Here is a 19,114-nt window from a genome sequence, read left to right on the forward strand (position 1 = left end):
TCTCAAGAGGTCTGGCGTGTTGGACTAAGGATTGTCGGATTGAGAGTTAAGCTCTGCGGGTTACAGAGAGATCCCCCCCAGAGAAAGAATACTTTCTTTTATGAGTAAATTTTACATTTATGTGAAGTGAAAAACTCAGAAAGTACTGTACATACATAAGGTATATTAATGAAGGGTCTAATAAGATGTGCTGAAACTACAATGCATGGAGTGCTGTGTGGGGGCCCATCAATATACATACTGTATAATTGCAAGAGGAAGTGACACATCGTGAATATTTAGTTTTTTAGCACTTCCTGAAAATAGATTAATTTATATATGAAACATGTACCTAATTTTATCAAAACATAAAAACTCTATATTCCTTTTGCCATATAATATAAACAATATAAAAGAAATTTTGAGTCAAATGACACAAAAACATATACTACGAATACTACAAAAGAAAGTACTGTTTGTAATTTATTCATAAACGAGAGAAAAAATTTCCTATAGATGTTACTACACAAGTTCCTTTAAAAGTTCCTACACAAGTTCCTATACAAGATCCTACTCATCATTTAAGCACTGTACTTACTTCTTTTCTCTTCTCTGAAACAATGATACAAACTTGACTAGTTCCCTCTTGAGACAATATGTAAGAGGTAACCAAGATGGCCCAGCTGTATCACACTCCCCTTCTTCCTTACTGAGGTCAACAGCACGCCGACACACAACACCCAGCAGGTCCTTGACGGTAATCAGGTGCTCACATGCATACTGGTTGATCCGACAAGAAGGTCTATCCCGAAGACTCCTGCAATTAATAAATGTATGAGATCCTAGTGCATTAACATGAAGGTAAATTTCAATTTTGTTTATAAAGAAGCTAAAAAAGCCAGTTACAAGAGCAATGTGAAATTAAGAGCAGTATCATCTCTTCCCAGGGGTGAAGGGCTGAGCCAGGAGTACAATGACTCTGGATTTGTTGGAGGTCAACAACCACATTCCTGCCAAACATACCCCCAAGATAACCACAACTATGGTTCACCAGGTAGTATTGCTTCAATTATGGCTTATATCCCTGCATCTTTAGGATACTTCTTGCCATGTTCTAATTCATCCACATTTCATGGACTGGATGGGTGTTTCAGGTAGGTCACACCTATTACTACTTTTCAAGTACATAGATGAATAAGTTAAAACAATTCATCGAAAAATATAAACACGACGTGGATGCAAGAAACATGCCTTGTGGAATGTCACAGACAGGTGCACCAGGTGTGAGGTCAGCATCTTGGCTGAAAAAACTCAGAACTCTGCTTACGAGTATAAACATCATTACAAGTATAATGATGTTTGCCATGGACAAGGATAATCACTTAAATGTTTAAGTGATTATCTTTACCACTTAATTAAGTTGTTAAGTTTGTTGTCCCAAGCCCATCCTCAGCAAAAGAACAATGTCTCAACGTGCACAAGCAGCAGGGCTAGACGCACCTGCAGGTCTCGCAAGGAAGAATCAGTCCTGTACATTACCCGGAAGTAAAGTGACTGAAGCAGAGACAGTTCATAAAGGGTGAACCAGAACACCTCAGAACCGGTAACTCCAGTTGGCCTGGAAAAATACAAGCCAACTACTAAGTAAAGAAATCCTGCCCCCCACAGAGTGAACTACAAGGCTAGGGCACACACAATGTGGTGGCACGAAACACACACGTTAGGGAGTAACAAAACAATGGCTCTCTAGAGAACTAATGTTCCAGAAATAGTCAACGCCACTTAACTTTGTGGCAGACAGGCAAATCATGGTTAAGGTGTTTACCTGACAGCAATGACCATTTTCCTCTACCTTCAGGCATCTAATTTTCTTCAAGCAGTTGCTTTTGTTGGGCTTAGGTTTTCTGGTGGAGATTTATCTCATTTTGTTTGAAATCTGATCTCCAAACTCCCCTCGTCTTGCAGTGTGTGTCGGCTCCAGGTAGGCAAGGGTGGGGCTGAGGCCTGGCGCATCTCCCTACGGCTTGGCTATACTGGTTTTTTTTTCCAATGGATATAAAAAGAACAAGGAGTATTCTGATATAACACAAAGAACAAGGAGTATAATGTTATTGAGTCAGAGGTGTCAAAGCAATAGTCTCTCAAATATGTGGTACCAGGCTAAAGTGCTTATCTTGAAGAATTACCTTGAAGGTCACAGAGATGTGTGGCACAAAATGCTAAGGAGTTATCCAGATGAGTGGCAAAGATTTGTTTAGAGAATATACAGATGAATTACAAAAGTATACACAGTATATGCAATGTATGTCACTTCAAGCATTTCACAATATCAATAGTGAATTAACTAAGAAACTAACCTGAAGTCCTTGAAATGTGCAATAAACCATAAAATGTCAGCTTCTTCTTTGGAGTCCACGACAATAAAACGTTTATCAGTTAAATATTCACGAACAAATTCATATTCGGCATACACACGCAGTGGATAGTCAGATGGTGGATCGGTAGCCTCGGTGTCACAGTCTGGGAGAATTTCGTTCATACGGCCTGACTGAAGCATAGTTAGTTAATTAAGTATTATATTTACACCTGTAAATGACAATGACTGTACACTTACACACATGTAAACTTAATATCATTACTGGTAGGCTTAGGCTCAGTTACAAGTACAGTACCTCTCTGGTAGCTTGTACCATCTGAGAAGCAGATCTGACCACTTGGGGAGCAATTAAGATCATAAGATTAAATGAAACAGCAGAAGGCCTATCAGCCCGTACGAGAGTTACTGTTTATAGTGAAGCAGCTCAGATAATTAAATTACTATGGAGCAACACTATTCAATTTCAAAAGCAATCAAACTCTTATTTATATGCAAATACTTTAAATTTCATTTAAATAAATTAAGGCATTCTCAAGATACAGAATGAAAATCTATTGAAAAAAGGACATAACTTATTAAGATAATTTATTACCTGAAAAAATTCTTCTGGAGGCTCTGTCTGTCGATGATCAACATAAGAGAGGTCAACAGGAAACCAAGGAAGCATCTGGGCATCACGGGTCACTGAATCAACTGGCGGAGTTTCCACATAATTTCTAGTTACTTCCTCGCCCTCTTCTACATCCTGGGAAAAATAAAGTAGGCACTATTTACACTGGAAGAACATATATTTAAAAATATACAATTTTTGACGTATAAGATGAACCTAATTTGCAAGGATATTTTGTGCAAAAAATATCAGATTATTTAATGTTTTATCATACTGTATATTTATTAAAAGTGATTTTCAAGCAGTTTTGTAGGGAAGAAAAACATTTGCAAAACAATATATTTTTGGTTGGTGGTGCACTAAAAACTTGTCCTATTCGATGGAACTATAGTATACGAAAGTGCACACTACGCCCGAACCTCAGGTTTCTAATTAAATTATGATATATTGAGTCTGTTCATCAGGTTACTAGAAACATTTACATTAATATCTTTGTCACAATGGCATGGGTTCTCTCAAGTCAAGCATGATGAGGACAATGGAAATATCATCTAATTATTTCACAGCTAATGCTTTCAAACTTCATATTGTATATTGTATTTGAAAGAATCTCCAAATAACTTGCTCTGAAATTAAATTGCAAACAATAGTTCTTCTATTCACCTGGAAGGAAGGTGATGTTTTATGCAAACAATAGTTTTTATATAACCATGGTAGCATACAGATGGTAGCCTCCTTGGTGTTTCAAGTTAAGCCAAACTTTGCAAGGACCTGCAAAATCTTCATCTGGGATTTCAGCATATTGAGTAGCAAGCCAAATTTATGGTAACTGAGAATATGCGTTATTCTCAGTTATTCTCAGTATTCTCAGTGCTGCAGTAGGCACAACTGCAGCACAACACTCCTAACTTCTGCATGCCTTCACTTTAATAGACTTCACAGCAGAGAACTAAGTTCTGTGCTTTACCAAAAAAAAATGCAGTCATATAGGAGGAGTCTGCTACTAGAGGAGGAACCCAAACACTGCAGAGCAGGCATCTGGTCAACAAGAGGAAACTCAATTTGAATACAAAAGATAGGTAACTCCTCCACAGTTGGAGCTAATTACAAAGCTGGCCACACATAATATGGGTGACATGAAACATAGAGCAATGGGTCCAGAAGGAACTAGTGTTCCAGGATGGGCCCCATCAAAGGAATTGTGGCCCTCTATGCTGTTACCGGGAAAGTGAGAGAGTGGGGGCTGGTTGGAGCCACAGGCAAGCTGGCCTGCCACCTAATTGCAGTTGGATACATCACAATTAGCAGTCAGGCACATCTAATTTTTTAAAACCATTGTATTATTACACATGCTTTCTGATGCATTTTTTTTTTTAGGTTTTGGGTTGATCTCTCATCCCTAAATGTCCCTTGTCTTATCAGAAGAGCCAGATCCTGGGTGCATGTTCCTATTAGGCAAGGATTATGCCTCAAAGGCCTGCCCCTCCTAAAAAATTAATGTATAATATTTATTCTAGATACAGTACTTTTTAAGTTTCAGTACATTTTCAAGCATATTTCAAGAGTTTCTGGCATTTTGGGGGTTTTCTTCTGTGAACTGGCAAAGATGCTAGTTCTTTTTTTTTTTTTTTTTCCTCCAATATATGGAGACTGATGACAGTGTCCAACCAATTGCTGCTGATTATTTTTATGGCTGCTGTTTATATTGATGAGGCTGTTGTTGATAACTGTGTTGAATTACTCACGTTGCTATAACGTGGTGCTGTTGATGCAGCTTAGTATTGCTGCCTTTTGTGCTACGTTGTTACTTGTTGCCATTACTAGGAGCAGGTACTTCTGCTGGCTTCTGTTATTGCTGCTAGCTGCTACCTTTTGTGCTACGTTGTTACTTGTTGCCATTACTAGGAGCAGGTACTTCTGCTGGCTTCTGTTATTGCTGCTAGCTGCTACCTTTTGTGCTACATTGTTACTTGTTGCCATTACTAGGAGCAGGTACTTCTGCTGGCTTCTGTTATCCCTGCTAGCTGCTACCTTTTGTGCTACATTGTTACTTGTTGCCATTACTAGGAGCAGGTACTTCTGCTGGCTTCTGTTATCCCTGCTAGCTGCTACCTTTTGTGCTACATTGTTACTTGTTGCCATTACTAGGAGCAGGTACTTCTGCTGGCTTCTGTTATTGCTGCTAGCTGCTACCTTTTGTGCTACATTGTTACTTGTTGCCATTACTAGGAGCAGGTACTTCTGCTGGCTTCTGTTATCCCTGCTAGCTGCTACCTTTTGTGCTACGTTGTTACTTGTTGCCATTACTAGGAGCAGGTACTTCTGCTGGCTTCTGTTATCCCTGCTAGCTGCTGTTCATACTAATTTGATGCTAATTCTACCGTTTGATGCTATTGTTGTTAATAATTGCCAGTGTTTCTACTGACTGTTACTGCTGATCGACATACAAATGAGCAATACTAACATTTCTTACGACAATCTTCATAGTTTTAAAATTACATGTCAGTCAAACACCCCATTCTCCATTTAGTTTGTTGCCTTTAATACATGTTGCATATAATATCCTCGAATCAAAATCTGATAGGTCAGATTATGACTATGTAGTGTATACAAGCCAAATCTTACTCAAAGTAAGGTCTTACCTGAATAGGGAACAACAAAGAGTAGCAGCACTGGTGAGGGGTGTAAAAGAAAGGTATTACACGAAAATTGGGTTCACCACAGTGCTGAATCCGTGACCCAAATTCATCCATAATGTACCAAACTGGAAGACGTTCTTCTGCTGTTTTTCCAACTGAAATAAATATTATAAATTACCATTTTATTAACTGTACTGTACATTAGAAAAAATTAAGTGCTAAGTTTTGAAAAGAAAGAAAAGAATGGCAAAAGTATAAAATAGATAAGTATTTTCAGCATACAAGAAAATTTGTTTTCTGTATAACAATACGATTATTTTGATGCCAATTCTAAAAACTCCTTGTCCTTAAGAAAGCAGAGCAGACGATGAGTCACAGTAACGTGGCTGATGATATGACCAAACCACACATCAGAAAGTGAAGAAACACCAAAGTTTCGGTTCGTCCTGGACCCTTCTAAAGCTATTGTCTTCCCTAAGATATTTCAAAATCTAAAGAATACAGAATTTCTGACAGACATTTCAAAAGTCTTTTAGTCTAATTAACTTAGAATCTTTCATAGAGTACTTCATGACAGATCAACAACTACACCAGCAAACCAGTCACCACTTGCTTGAATGGTGGAGAATGAGTAATTCAAACAGTAGTTTTGTGAACATATAATTCAATCAAAGAAAATTCTGACATTACCCTGATTCTAATTAAGAATTTTGTAAAATGGCCTAAATATTGGATTAGACATTCAACATCATGGCACATGTGCTTGTCCCGAATGTCAGGCATCTAAATACAATACTCTATACAAACTTCCAAAATCTGGACATGAGGTGTACCAATGAACTGGTATCAGTATTGGTCGTATAGGCCTATTTTATCAGTACTGGTATAATATCATTTGATACTTTGATACTTTTTTATATAGATGGGTATAAGAGATATATAGGTGAAAACAGGCTGCGCAGCACCCTATGTCCCACCAGTGCAAAACTGCCCCTTACCCAAAGGCGAACATGAGAGACAGAACACCCGAGCACACAAAGAGTGGCTGAAAAACAAGCAGGAAACAGCCTAGCAGGGGCAGAACCCAAGGAACTTGTGGAAGATGGCCCCAAGCCCCAAGGGCAGTACTTACAGGGCACCTAGGGCAGGGAACCCTAGGCGCATCTAGGGGGAACCCTAGAATACTGGAGACTCACTCCCGGCTCACGCACCACCTAGAAAACAGACACCACACTCTAGGAACAGTGTTGAAACAACTATTGGAGCCGGAGCACACAACCGGTGCCTATAGCATCAGCCGAAGAACTGATGGGTGGATAGCTGGCGTGAGAGGTCTGGGACTCTCCCTTCTCCCTCCTGGGGAGGGGGGAGCTGCGCAGACAGCGGCGCGGTGACGTGTGACGTCATACTAGTTTGCTTGTTTTCTGTTGGGAGTTCTATCCACTAGTTCGGCTTTTGGTAGCAATTTTAACCAGAATAGGGGTTTGTTTTGGAATGCTTACCTTTCTGGATACTTGACCCGGTCGATGGCAGACATAGAATGCTTCCAACCACACAGGGGTTTCTATAGGCCATTGCTCCCCTTGCCTCTCTGAGGGGGCCAGGTTCTGGCTCGTGGTCCCCGGTAGGCCCTAGAATTCCATACACATGACTGATGCCAAAGTCTGACATTAGCATATCAGCCTGGTAAAGCTCCGGGGAGCCTCCGGGTCTCGCCCAGAAAATGCCGTTTCATTACATTCAACGCTGGTTTTTTTTTAACTGTTTTTCTTATATTTCAGCGATGGGAACATCTGGGGCCAGATTCACGAAGCAGTTACGCAAGTACTTACGAACGTGTACATCTTTCCTCAATCTTTGATGGCTTTGGTTACATTTATTAAACAGTTTACAAGCATGAAAACTTGCTAATCAACTGTTGTTATTGTTATAAACAGCCTCCTGGTGCTTCGGAGCTCATTAACTGTTTAATATTTGTAAACAAAGCCGCCAAAGATTGAGAAAAGATGTACAGGTTCACAAGAGTTTGCGTAACTTCTTTGTGAATCTAACCCCAGATCATTTGATGTTCCCAATTTTCTGATAGGAACATCAGATCATTTGATCATCAGATGTGGGAGTGGGGAATGGTGGAAAGGACGAGGGGATGGGAGTGGGGAATGGAGGGGGGGGGGGTACAAGGAGACGGGGAGGACGAGGGGACAGGGGATTTGGGAATAGTGGGGACGAGGAGAAAGGGGAATGGAGAATGGTGGGAAGGACAAGAGGACACGGGAGTGGGGGATAGTGAGGAGGACAAAGGGACAGGGGAGTGAGGAATGGTTGGGAGGACGAGGAGACTGAGGAGGGGGAAATGGTGGGGAGGACTGGGAGACAGGGAAAGGTTGCTGTGGCTCAGTAACGCGTGGCCGGGTACAGCTAGTATGCTATATAAATAAAGTAACTAAATGAAAGATTATCCTTAATAAAGGAAAGTAACTAAATGAACGATTATCCTTAGTAAAGGAAAGTAATTAACTGGACTCTGTTTAGATTCAACTAAATGTGGAGAGATTTCATGTTTCAACCTGACATTCCTTACTGCAGCATGGTGACTAGGAAGGATCTGGCAGAATACTGCCTCACAATAGAAAACATTAATTGGATTAATTCTACAAATTAGTAGGGTTAGTAATTACTATGGTTAATACAATAATGATGTATAAGTGTTGGATAATTTCCAACAACCCGAACCAAAAGAGCAAAAGCCTCTGCGCCGGAGGAGAGCTTGAAGCTCCCTGATCCGCCCCCCAGAGGCCAAAGCCAACAAGAACAAAGCTTTCTGGAAACAATCTTGGACCAAAGGGGCCATCACAAACCGAGGAGAAGAAAGAAAGGAGAGTACCTGGTCTTTGACCAGGTGTGACGCATGAGCAGGTCAGAGGTGGAAAAAGGCATGAGAAGGCTTGTGAAACAGAGCCGAAGTGACATCCACCCCAAACGCTAGCTGGAGTGGCTCCGCCAGCGCCACACTATACAAGGAGTCAGTATTCGGCATAAGATGCCTGTTTTGAAAGAGCCAAGAAAGAAAAGTACACAAAACACACTCCAAGACCGAAGACAATCTATACAGGGAAAGGAAATGGTGCAAAGACCGTCAAGAGACTTCAATCTGTCGCCAAGAGGACTGCAGGTCCGACACAATGAGAGAAGCCATCTGGTCTCCTTACAGATGGTGATACACCTATGTGAGAAACTCTAGACGCAAAGTGCGGAAGAGTAGAGCGAACCAGCAAGGTACCTCACTGGCCAGATCTGCTGAATGAGGCGGAGCCTTGGAAAATGCACCGGGTTTGGACACCAAGCAAGCAGTGCCTGAAACCAAGGCTTGGGCCAGCCACCATGGGGCCAGAAAGAGAACCTTCCTCCAATAGGACTCGAGTTGAGACAGAACCCGAAGCAACACCTGAGACGGAGGGAAGAGGTACAGATAACCTCACCTCGACCAGTCTTGCCGAAAAGCGTCTACCATGAAGGTTTCGCCATTGGGGAAGGCTGTCACATAGACTGAGAGACGCCTAGACCACGCCGATGCGAAGAGGTCCACCTCCGGGGACCCGAACATCTGGCAGAGCCAACTGAGGGAGTCAGCGTCGGCCGTCCATTCCGTGGACAGGGAATGAACCGTGACAGGCATTCCAGCAGGCGACCAACTGAGCGCGCTGCAGTAACCTAAACCTAGCTCATGCAACTCACGAGCCGCTTGACCCCTAACCTCAGCCGTAGCAGAATGGGTAAATTGGAGTGCGCACTGTGAATAAGTCTCGCAAGACTCCGGGTCAAAGGTGTTGTTGACTCAACAAGGGGCATACCTGAGGCAAAACAGGTGATCGTCACCCTGAGACGGGGGCAACGAACAACCCTCAAACTCGCACAAGGCGAGAAGAAACTCAGAAGACACATCCATCAGTCAACTAGGCCCTGACGGAGTTTTCCAGGCCCCATAGGGAAAAGTAATCCTATGGAAAGCCCAAGCACTGGTGCCGCCAAAACCGGTTATAACCCAGTATGTATCTGGGCAATCTGGCCCGTGAAGTAAGGAACCTCGAAGGCCCAGAGGAGGACTGCCCTACTGCACCTAGTTATCAGCAAATAAGGACCTTGGCAGCCTCCCAATGGGCAAAGCATACTAAAAGCGGGAAAGAGAACCCCCGAGGAAGCACCACAACCCAGGGGACCAGAAAGAGGCACGGCCACTGCGATAATGCAAGCTTGGCAGCACCGTGTGCCCCAACCAGCAATAAACCACTCCATACCTAGGGCCAAACAAAAGTACTGAGACCCAAGCTGACTCCAAGGGCGAAGCAGGTGGCCAAGCAGCCACTACTCCGAAGGGAATGGGGACGCGAAGAACTCAGAGAAGATGGCTCTGAACCCCAAGGGGTGTACTCACAGGGCATTTTAGAGAAGGGTGCCCGAAGCACATGCAGCCCTTTGGTACGAACTCCTGGCCATCCCCAACGCACAGCAGGAACACCAGCAGGGTGAAGCCAATCAGGCAACCGAGACCAGAGCAGATTTCCATCCTGTTTAGCTTCAGCCGACAAACTGACAGTCTGGCTCGGTGGGCTGGAACCCCCCCTCTCCCTCTTGGGGGAGTTTCTAGCCTTGTTTGGCCTCAGGTTGCAATATTTCTACCAGGAAAGGTCTGTTTTGAAGCAACCTACTTTTCTGGGTGCTCAACCCCGGTTGATGGCAGACATGAATACTTTTATACATGTGAGTTTCATAGTCCATTGCTCCCTTTGCCTCTCTGAGGGGACCATGTTCTGGGGCTAGAGGTCCTTGGTATGCATAACGACTCCATATGACTGAAAACTCGTACTAATATTAGCTAATATCAGTTCAATAGCTTCAGGGAGCCGACGGGGCTCACCCACAGAAAACTCTTGTTAGCAGGCATAGAAGTTCCACCAACTTATCTCAAGCCTACCAAATATTTCTTAGACCACAATCTGCCAATCACCTTATAACCAGGTTTCCAATTATTGCAGGATGAATATGGATTGATGAATATGGATGAACAATAAGGATCAGTGACAATAAGGATCAGTGACCAACTGACTCCACGAGGGATGAGTTATGAAGAAAGACTGAAGAAATTAAACCTTATATCACTGGAATACAAACGAGATGGGTAAAGATTCGTTTCGGCAATAAAATTGTCAGGGAATACTGAGAGGATAGACAAGAAACAGAATACTGTATTTGTAATCGGTTTATACATGAACAAGGAAATCACAGTTGGAAAATAAGTACTGTATCCACATGAGCCACTGAGACCTTTGAAAGAATTTTGTTAATGTTGTGGAGCTAAAAATGTAGAAAGCTCTAGTAAAGTAGAGAAAACAGGACTCCATCCACAGCATCACATTTGGACATGACAGCGCCCAATATGCTTGCGAACCTATACACCTTAGGTAATTACCAGCTGACTGAAACTCGACTCCATAAAGCACAATTGGGTGGGTATTGCTGCTCCAACCACACCTGCACCCCAAAACCAACTCAACCCATTCCTGCCCCCGTGAACCTAAATCCTCACAAGCCCCCTTTCCCATCCACTCTCGTGATATAGGCATTTCTAATCAACTATACAAACAAAACAAACTCAAAGAACCCATTCAAGAAATTTCTGCAAAACATACTACATGCACACAGGATGTAGATAGCTACATCTACTACATGTAGATAGCTGGTGGCTGAGTGGACAGAACACTGGGCGCGTGATCCTGTGGTCCCGGGTTCGATCACGGGCGCCGGCGAGAAACAATGGGTAGAGTTTTTTTTTCCCCATGATGCCCCTGTTACCTAGCAGTAAATAGGTACCTGGGAGTTAGTCAGCTGTCACGGGCTGCTTCCTGGGGGCGGAGGCCCTGGTCAAGGACTGGGCCGCGGGGACACTAAGCCCCGAAATCATCTCAAGATAACCTCAAGCTGTAAAAAGAAGAATATTCCAGTATATAATAAATATGACCTCACTCACCAAGGCTATATGTTCCATTAAACTTCCACATATCTTGAAGAACCTTTTCTATAAACTGCTCTCGATCATTATCTTCACGTGGAATGTCCATGAGGGCCACCATTCTCTCCAGTAGACCAGGAACATCCGTCAAATACTGCCTGGCTTCATTAGCTCTATACGTCCAAGCATGGTCGATAAGGAATATACTGGAAAAACAAAAACTAAATTCATTCATTTGTGAAAAACTGGCTAATTAAACAGATATACTATAAATATTGACTGATAAATTACAATATACAAACAATGAAAAATATCAAACAGGAACATATTAAATAATCAAATTAGGTAGACAACTAAGCAATACAAATTTTTGTTTTTATCACATTGAAATTATACATGTTTTCTACAAATCTATAGAAGTAAATATTACAAACTTTGTAACCTGCCTTAGCCACTTGTGTCAATACATACTATGTGGGTCCCATTTAAATCAACCTCCTTTCAAGCACATACCTATTCAATCCATTCCTGAAGCCTTGTAAACTGACTGGCAACACTGCTAGCAGGCAGACCACTCCAATCATCCACAACCCTGTTTCCAAATCAGTACTTCCCTATATCCCTCCTAAAATGAAACTTCTCCAGTTTATACCCATTGTTTCGGGTTCTGTTTGGTTGTGACAGCTTCCTATCCCTGTTTACATCCCCATGTTTATAACCCAAGCCTACCGTGAAAGTTACCATCATATCCCCCCTTGTCCCGCGTCACTCTAGTGTTTGCAGACCGAGATACTTTGATCCGTGTTTGCCGTAAATGTCCCAATAGCAGATCACATTTCCCTGTATCTTCTCTCAAGTCTATGTCCTTTGTCTAGCAGAGCAACCAGACCTGCACAGCGCAGTACAAGTGAGCTTCACCAGTGCCAGACACAGGTCTTCGGCTTCCATGTCCAAAGGGCTTGGAAAAGGATGATGATTGGAAATTCAGGAAATGGGATTGGGAAGGAGGAAGAGTGGTAGAAAGTTCGGTGGCCTGTCCACCTTGGGAGTCACAGCTCGTGGATGACCTACTGCTGATGCTTCTTATTACAAATTCAGGCACCCTGCTTGCTTTATTCCATGTATTGATGCATTGATGTCTAACCCTCAGGTAGCTGTTAGGATATCTTCCACTTAGAATTCCATAGGGTTCACCACTTACAAGCTCCTCAGTTATGGATGTTTTATACAATATTTTCAATTATCTTGCAAATTTTAACAACACAAAGGAAAGTAAGGCCTCTGTAGGCTTTACACTCACATCTTTACTTTTGCATTTACAGTACTGTACTGTATATGCAAAATAAATGCACATACAGGCACAACTTTTTTTTTTAACCACTAGTCTTCTGCAGTGGGTTATCTAACAAAACTACTGTACATATATCCATCCCATTTTTTATTTCTACTTAACTTAATTTCCACATACAGTATACCTCGTGCTATTCCATGTAGGGAATTTCTGGTACAGTATTGTCTTGCTCTTTTCTCATACAAGGAAAACCCATCACATCTGCATTCTTTCATAAATTCTAAACATCAAACATTCAAAAGCCTCTTAACTAATTCTAATCTCTTGTTCCCCTGTCCACATTTTTCCATGCTAATTTTAACATTCTAATTCACTTTGCTGACTTGTAGCATTTTCATAATTCTTACTAAATTAGTTACTAAATTAAAAGAAAAAATGATATAGTACTGTAAATCACTTTAATGTGCATGAAATGAACCTACTTTTCTGGATCAGTGGCCTTGATTCCTTCTGGTTTAGTTACAATGACTTGCCATAAGGGATCTTCTGTATCATTTTCACCATCAGCATACGTTAACTGGCACAACTGGAAATATTCACCCGCATCATACACCTGCAAAGTATAATTTACGATGATGTAACACCGACATTATATATTGTCCATTATTCACTTTTAACTGATGCCCAAGCACATGTACAAATGTACAATACCATCATCTATATACTGTATTTGTTTCTGAATTCTATATACTGTACAGTACAGTACTTAAGTCAGTGATTTGGGCAAATATTATACACACTTGAGTTTCATTAAATAATAGAACAGTAATGGCCAAAAATACCCTTTCCCCACATACAAAGCAGAATGGTTAACGTAGATTCACCCTCATTTATTTTGGTTCCTGCCACTTGGAGGACCTCATTTATTAAGACTCGATCACAATGACAACATTCAGGGAGAGCTCATGTGGGTTTGGTTATGATATTCAAGCAACTGCTAGTGCCTTTTACTATACCAAAATTATTAAGCATAAAGAGAGTTAAAACAACTTATTCTGTGCAGGCCTTCAGTTGGTTTCTCTAGCCTGAGCTGGAACCACAACCTCTTTTGCCGAGCGGACTGTCGGCTGCTTCCCCTAACCCTTGATCAAGTCACTACCATTTCTGAGTGGGCTCAGAAGGTTGCTTATCCTAGCCAGAGCCCAAGCCATGACCCTTTCTGAGTGGGCCTTTGGTTGCTACCTCTAGCCCTGGCCTGAGCCATGGCACCTTCTGAGCAGACCCTTGTTGCTTTCCTTAGCCATGATCCTGTCAGAGCAAGCCTTCAGGTTGCTCCCTGCCTAGCCAGAGTCTACTCTGGACACTGTCCACACACAAGGTCCTCAACAAGAATCTTTTCAAATGCCCTTCTTGTAAACTCTAGGCACAAAGAGCTGTTTCGAGGAGAGCTCAGTCTCACCATCAAGGAATACTGCTTGCTATGACACTAAACAGATTAAAATTGCAAACTATACACTGTAACAACTGTTACCCAACAACCACCAGAAGACAATCGGGACACACCACATGGTCATTGGAGCCGGCAAGCTTCACATAAGGTCCAGGCAACCCAAGCATGATTGAGAAAGAAGGTACCCCCAAAGGGAGGAAATGGGAGTAAATGTCGTCCTGATCAGAAATGTGCAATTCAACACTTTTAATGCTATTTATTACAGAGCTACTCCTACTCAACTCCCCACAGTAAAATTAAGAAAATGGGGAACAGTCCAGAGCATAAGATGCTGCCAAGCTGGGCGGCAGCAACAGAGTGAATCCACAAAAAGAAGCCGGAGGGAGGAACCAACCCTCTAGGCCACTCACCGAAGGCAAAGCACAATGCTTACCTGACGAAAAGCAGGAGGTACAGTGTCTGAAAGAAATATTAGCAAGAGAAAAACAGAGGCAGGGGAAACACTTCACAAGGTAATGACCAACTACCAAAACAAGGAACACTAGTCCCAAGCAAGGCAATCACATGGCATACAGCTCCAAGGTCATAAGACCCCTGCAAGAACAATTCTCCTCTAACTAAATGCATGAAGTCCACAGCGGAAGGAGCTGGGTCCCATTCCAAAGGCATAACAGCTGAAATCTGGGGCAAACCCAAAAGGCACCAGCACAGAAAATCCACACTGGAGAGGAAAAGACAAAGAAAGGGCAGAAAGTAAAATTTGGCCATCATTCCTCTCCAAACAATGAAAAACATGGAAATGACCACCAGGACCCAGAACTGGCAAAGGGCAGAAGAGGTTGAAAAGATGATGGACACTCCAAGTATAAAACAGGAAAAACCCAGACACACCAGGGAAGGATGGACACACCCCAGAGAAGCGAGGCCCACAAAGTGTGAACTAGGTACCCTCCAAGGAAGAGACGAGACACCTGGGCACAGATATAAGCATCAGTGACACCCAAAACAAGCCCCAGAAGTGGCTTTAAGGATCTGGGACAAATTCTCAAAACCAAGATAAAGAAAAAGTGAAAAAAAAAAAAACTCAAGAATTTACCTGGAAAAAAAAGAGAAAGAAAAAAGGAAAAAATGATCACATTCTGCCCAAAACGCTGCGCGTACTAGTGGCTTTACAAGATTGTAAATACTATGCTATGTATTCTCACAAACCTAATGTACCTTCTTGTATATAAATAAATAAATAAATAAATAAATCTTTCCGCAGAAAGTATAGGACCGCATCGAAAAAAAGAAAGAAAGAAAGACCGCATAAGAAAGATGAGAAAAAATTCAAACCTGGAAACAGGGACGCCTGGAAACCCAGCAAAGTAAGCAAAGGTAGTAAAGTGATGATAATGATCTAGAATTTATTAAAAAATTACATTGTAAGCTATAAATTAAAATATTTTACCGTATTGTATGTACAATACATAAAATTGACTCACTTGTCCCTGGAGCTTTCTTAAGACAGTGGGCCAGAAATATCGGGGAACAGCTGACGACTCCAACTGAATCTTGTGGTGTTCAACAAATGTTTTCTCAAGCCCATTATATTCATCCATCATACTCACGGCAAGATATACTTAATATCCAAAACGAGTTGTTTTTTAGTAGATAAAAAGGACTTCTTTCTCCGACACCGTTACACTAAAGACTAAAGTGCCACTCGTGCATGCCACAGTCCTGAGATGTGTGCTTCCTTAAAATCTGTGGATAGAGAATTCTATGAGACTAATAATTACAGTTTATTTAGAGGAAGATGGCTCAGCCTTGTTTACTTAATGTAATTTTTAAGTGAAATTAAAATATTTAATATTCTGGAGAAATTATATTATATTATGTATATTATACTGTATATTATATTATATTATATTATATTATATTACAGGTATATACACACACGTGTGGCATGTTGAAAGAAATAATCCGTAAAGGAGTAAAAAGCACAATTCCTAACCAAAATATAGACATAACCATAATCTATTAAGCTAAGAAGACTACCGACCTCCTCATTAAAATCAGCCCGAAGCTAATGGAGAACCCTTTACAGCAGTCAAACGTAGTATATGTTTACACCTGCCACCATAAAGGATGTACCCCTTCAATCTGAATACATAGGTATGACGTTGACCAAGATGATGAGGCGTTTGACCTGTCATCTTCAATGAGGTGCACCTAAAAATCCCGAGACAAGCCCATGGCATGACCCTAACAAGAGAAATTTTGAATAAAAACACGGGTATAATAGATAAAACCCAAGATGTCAGAAAATTACAAATTCTTGAACCAATCCACATAAAAATAGAAGAACCCCACCATTAATACCCAAATTACAGAACTATTCACTCTACCCACCATGAGAGTAAGAACACGACCGGAACGTGAAGATGTCAACATAGAAGACACTGCTCAACATGCCACGCCCACTTCACCTCATTAACCCCTCAACTGTGCCGGCCAACAAATGTTGTTTTGAGAGTTGTCCGTTTTTATATTTAATTAGGCTATATTTTAATGTTTTTAATGTTTTCATTACTCTTTGTGTTTTGAAATGAAAATAGTTTAGTTTGGAAACATTTTGACATTAACTTTACCTGAACATTTATAAAAACAACAAAAATATGTCCTTAACAATTGCACATTGAAGTTTTTTGCCAAAAACAGGTGTGCAGTGCAGGGGGTTAATCTTTGTATTTGCTTCGTCCCCTTTTTTGTCTGATTCTTCACACTTTTACGCTGTACTCTTCACCAGCTTTTCGCCTTACTTTTCACCAATTTGTATTTGTGTACCTAACCTCCTTAATGGTATAAATTCAATATGCCCTGTACTGTCCCTTCACTTGAGAATGAACCACGTAGGTTCGAAACGTTGTGTAAATTTATAATAAGTAATACATTCTACAGTTATTTATTTTTCTTCACCTCGTACAAAGATGACATCTGGAGAACTCCTCTTTCAATTAAACCAAGATACAAGAGCCCTAGTCAGAGATAGAAACTCTAAACAAGAAAATAATCAATAAAGAATATGCAGTCATATTCAAAGAAACTATATATATATATATATATATATATATATATATATATATATATATATATATATATATATATATATATATGTCGTACCTAATAGCCAGAATGCACTTCTCGGCCTACTATGCAAGGCCCGATTTGCCTAATAAGCCAAGTTTTCATGAATTAATATATTTTCTCTAATTTTTTTCTGATGAAATGATAAAGCTACACATTTCATTATGTATGAGGTCAATTTTTTTTTATTGGAGTTAAAATTAACGTAGATACATGACCGAACCTAACCAACCCTACCTAACCTAACCTAACCTATCTTTATAGGTTAGGCTAGGTTAGGTAGCCGAAAAAGTTAGGTTAGGTTAGGTAGTCGAAAAACAAATAATTTATGAAAACTTGGCTTATTAGGCAAATTGGGCCTTGCATAGTAGGCTGAGAAGTGTGTTCTGGCTATTAGGTACGACATATATATATATATATATATATATATATATATATATATATATATATATATATATATATATATATATATATATATATATATATATATATGCACCTGCTGCAGGGATTACTGTACCGTGTACCTGCTGCAGGGGTTACTGTACCGTGTACCTGCTGCAGGGGTTACTGTACCGTGTACCTGCTGAAAGAGCCACAGTACCGTGTACCTGCTGCAGGGACCACAGTACCGTGTACTTGCTGCAGGAGCCACAGTACTGTGTACTTGCTGCAGGGACCACAGTACCGTGTACTTGCTGCAGGGACCACAGTACCGTGTACCTGCTGCAGGGACCACAGTACCGTGTACCTGCTGCAGGAGCCACAGTACCGTGTACTTGCTGCAGGGACCACAGTACCGTGTACCTGCTGCAGGGACCACAGTACCGTGTACCTGCTGCAGGGGCCACAGTACCGTGTACCTGCTGCAGGGGCCACAGTACCGTGTACCTGCTGCAGGAGCCACAGTACCGTGTACCTGCTGCAGGAGCCACAGTACCGTGTACCTGCTGCAGGAGCCACAGTACCGTGTACCTGCTGCAGGAGCCACAGTACCGTGTACCTGCTGCAGGAGCCACAGTACCGTGTACCTGCTGCAGGAGCCACAGTACCGTGTACCTGCTGCAGGAGCCACAGTACCGTGTACCTGCTGCAGGAGCCACAGTACCGTGTACCTGCTGCAGGGGTTACTGTACCGTGTACCTGCTGCAGGAGCCACAGTACCGTGTACCGCCGGACACTCCCTGGGGCTTGCTACGGAACCCCAAAAAACTCTTAGAATTCCATTAAATAAATAAGAAATCAAACATTTCTTACTCTGTATGTTGCTGCTGAATGTAGAACGTTAAAAATACATCCTTCTACTCGGGAATAAACTACTTTAGATAAGGAAATAAGGCGAAAACAGGAGGGCGTAAAGAAGTCGATGGTGTGAGGGCCAATATTGTGGAGCGACCTGTCCACCCATCTTTCCTGCCATATATATTTATGTAAATATATATATGTGTATAATAATAATAATAATAATAATTCTATAATTATAATATTTTGTATTGGTACAGTGGCATATGTTATAGTTGGGTAATTAACAGGCACGTCAGTTGTGTATTATAGTCACCATGTGGCCTGACGCGCCAGAATTGAATGTTGCTTGTTCAAGTTTAATGATTCGTTCCTTATTTTTGTAGTTGTTCG

At 41.4% G+C, this 19,114-nt stretch overlaps 1 protein-coding gene across 1 annotated transcript; it reads right to left on the minus strand.

The window, feature by feature from the left end:
* Window positions 1-57: 57 nt before the first annotated feature.
* Window positions 58-18,877, minus strand: LOC138366272 (tubulin--tyrosine ligase-like protein 12). The gene is made up of 8 exons (XM_069327279.1): window positions 18,737-18,877; window positions 15,838-16,099; window positions 13,386-13,516; window positions 11,631-11,818; window positions 5,609-5,760; window positions 2,949-3,101; window positions 2,337-2,527; window positions 58-796 (listed from the first exon to the last, which is right to left on the minus strand). The coding sequence occupies exons 2-8, from the start codon at window positions 15,955-15,957 to the stop codon at window positions 574-576; spliced, it is 1,158 nt and encodes a 385-aa protein (XP_069183380.1). The 5' UTR covers window positions 15,958-16,099; window positions 18,737-18,877; the 3' UTR covers window positions 58-573.
* Window positions 18,878-19,114: the final 237 nt, after the last annotated feature.

The sequence above is a fragment of the Procambarus clarkii genome, chromosome 19, assembly GCF_040958095.1.
Source record: "Procambarus clarkii isolate CNS0578487 chromosome 19, FALCON_Pclarkii_2.0, whole genome shotgun sequence".
NCBI classification, from domain to species: domain Eukaryota; kingdom Metazoa; phylum Arthropoda; class Malacostraca; order Decapoda; family Cambaridae; genus Procambarus; species Procambarus clarkii.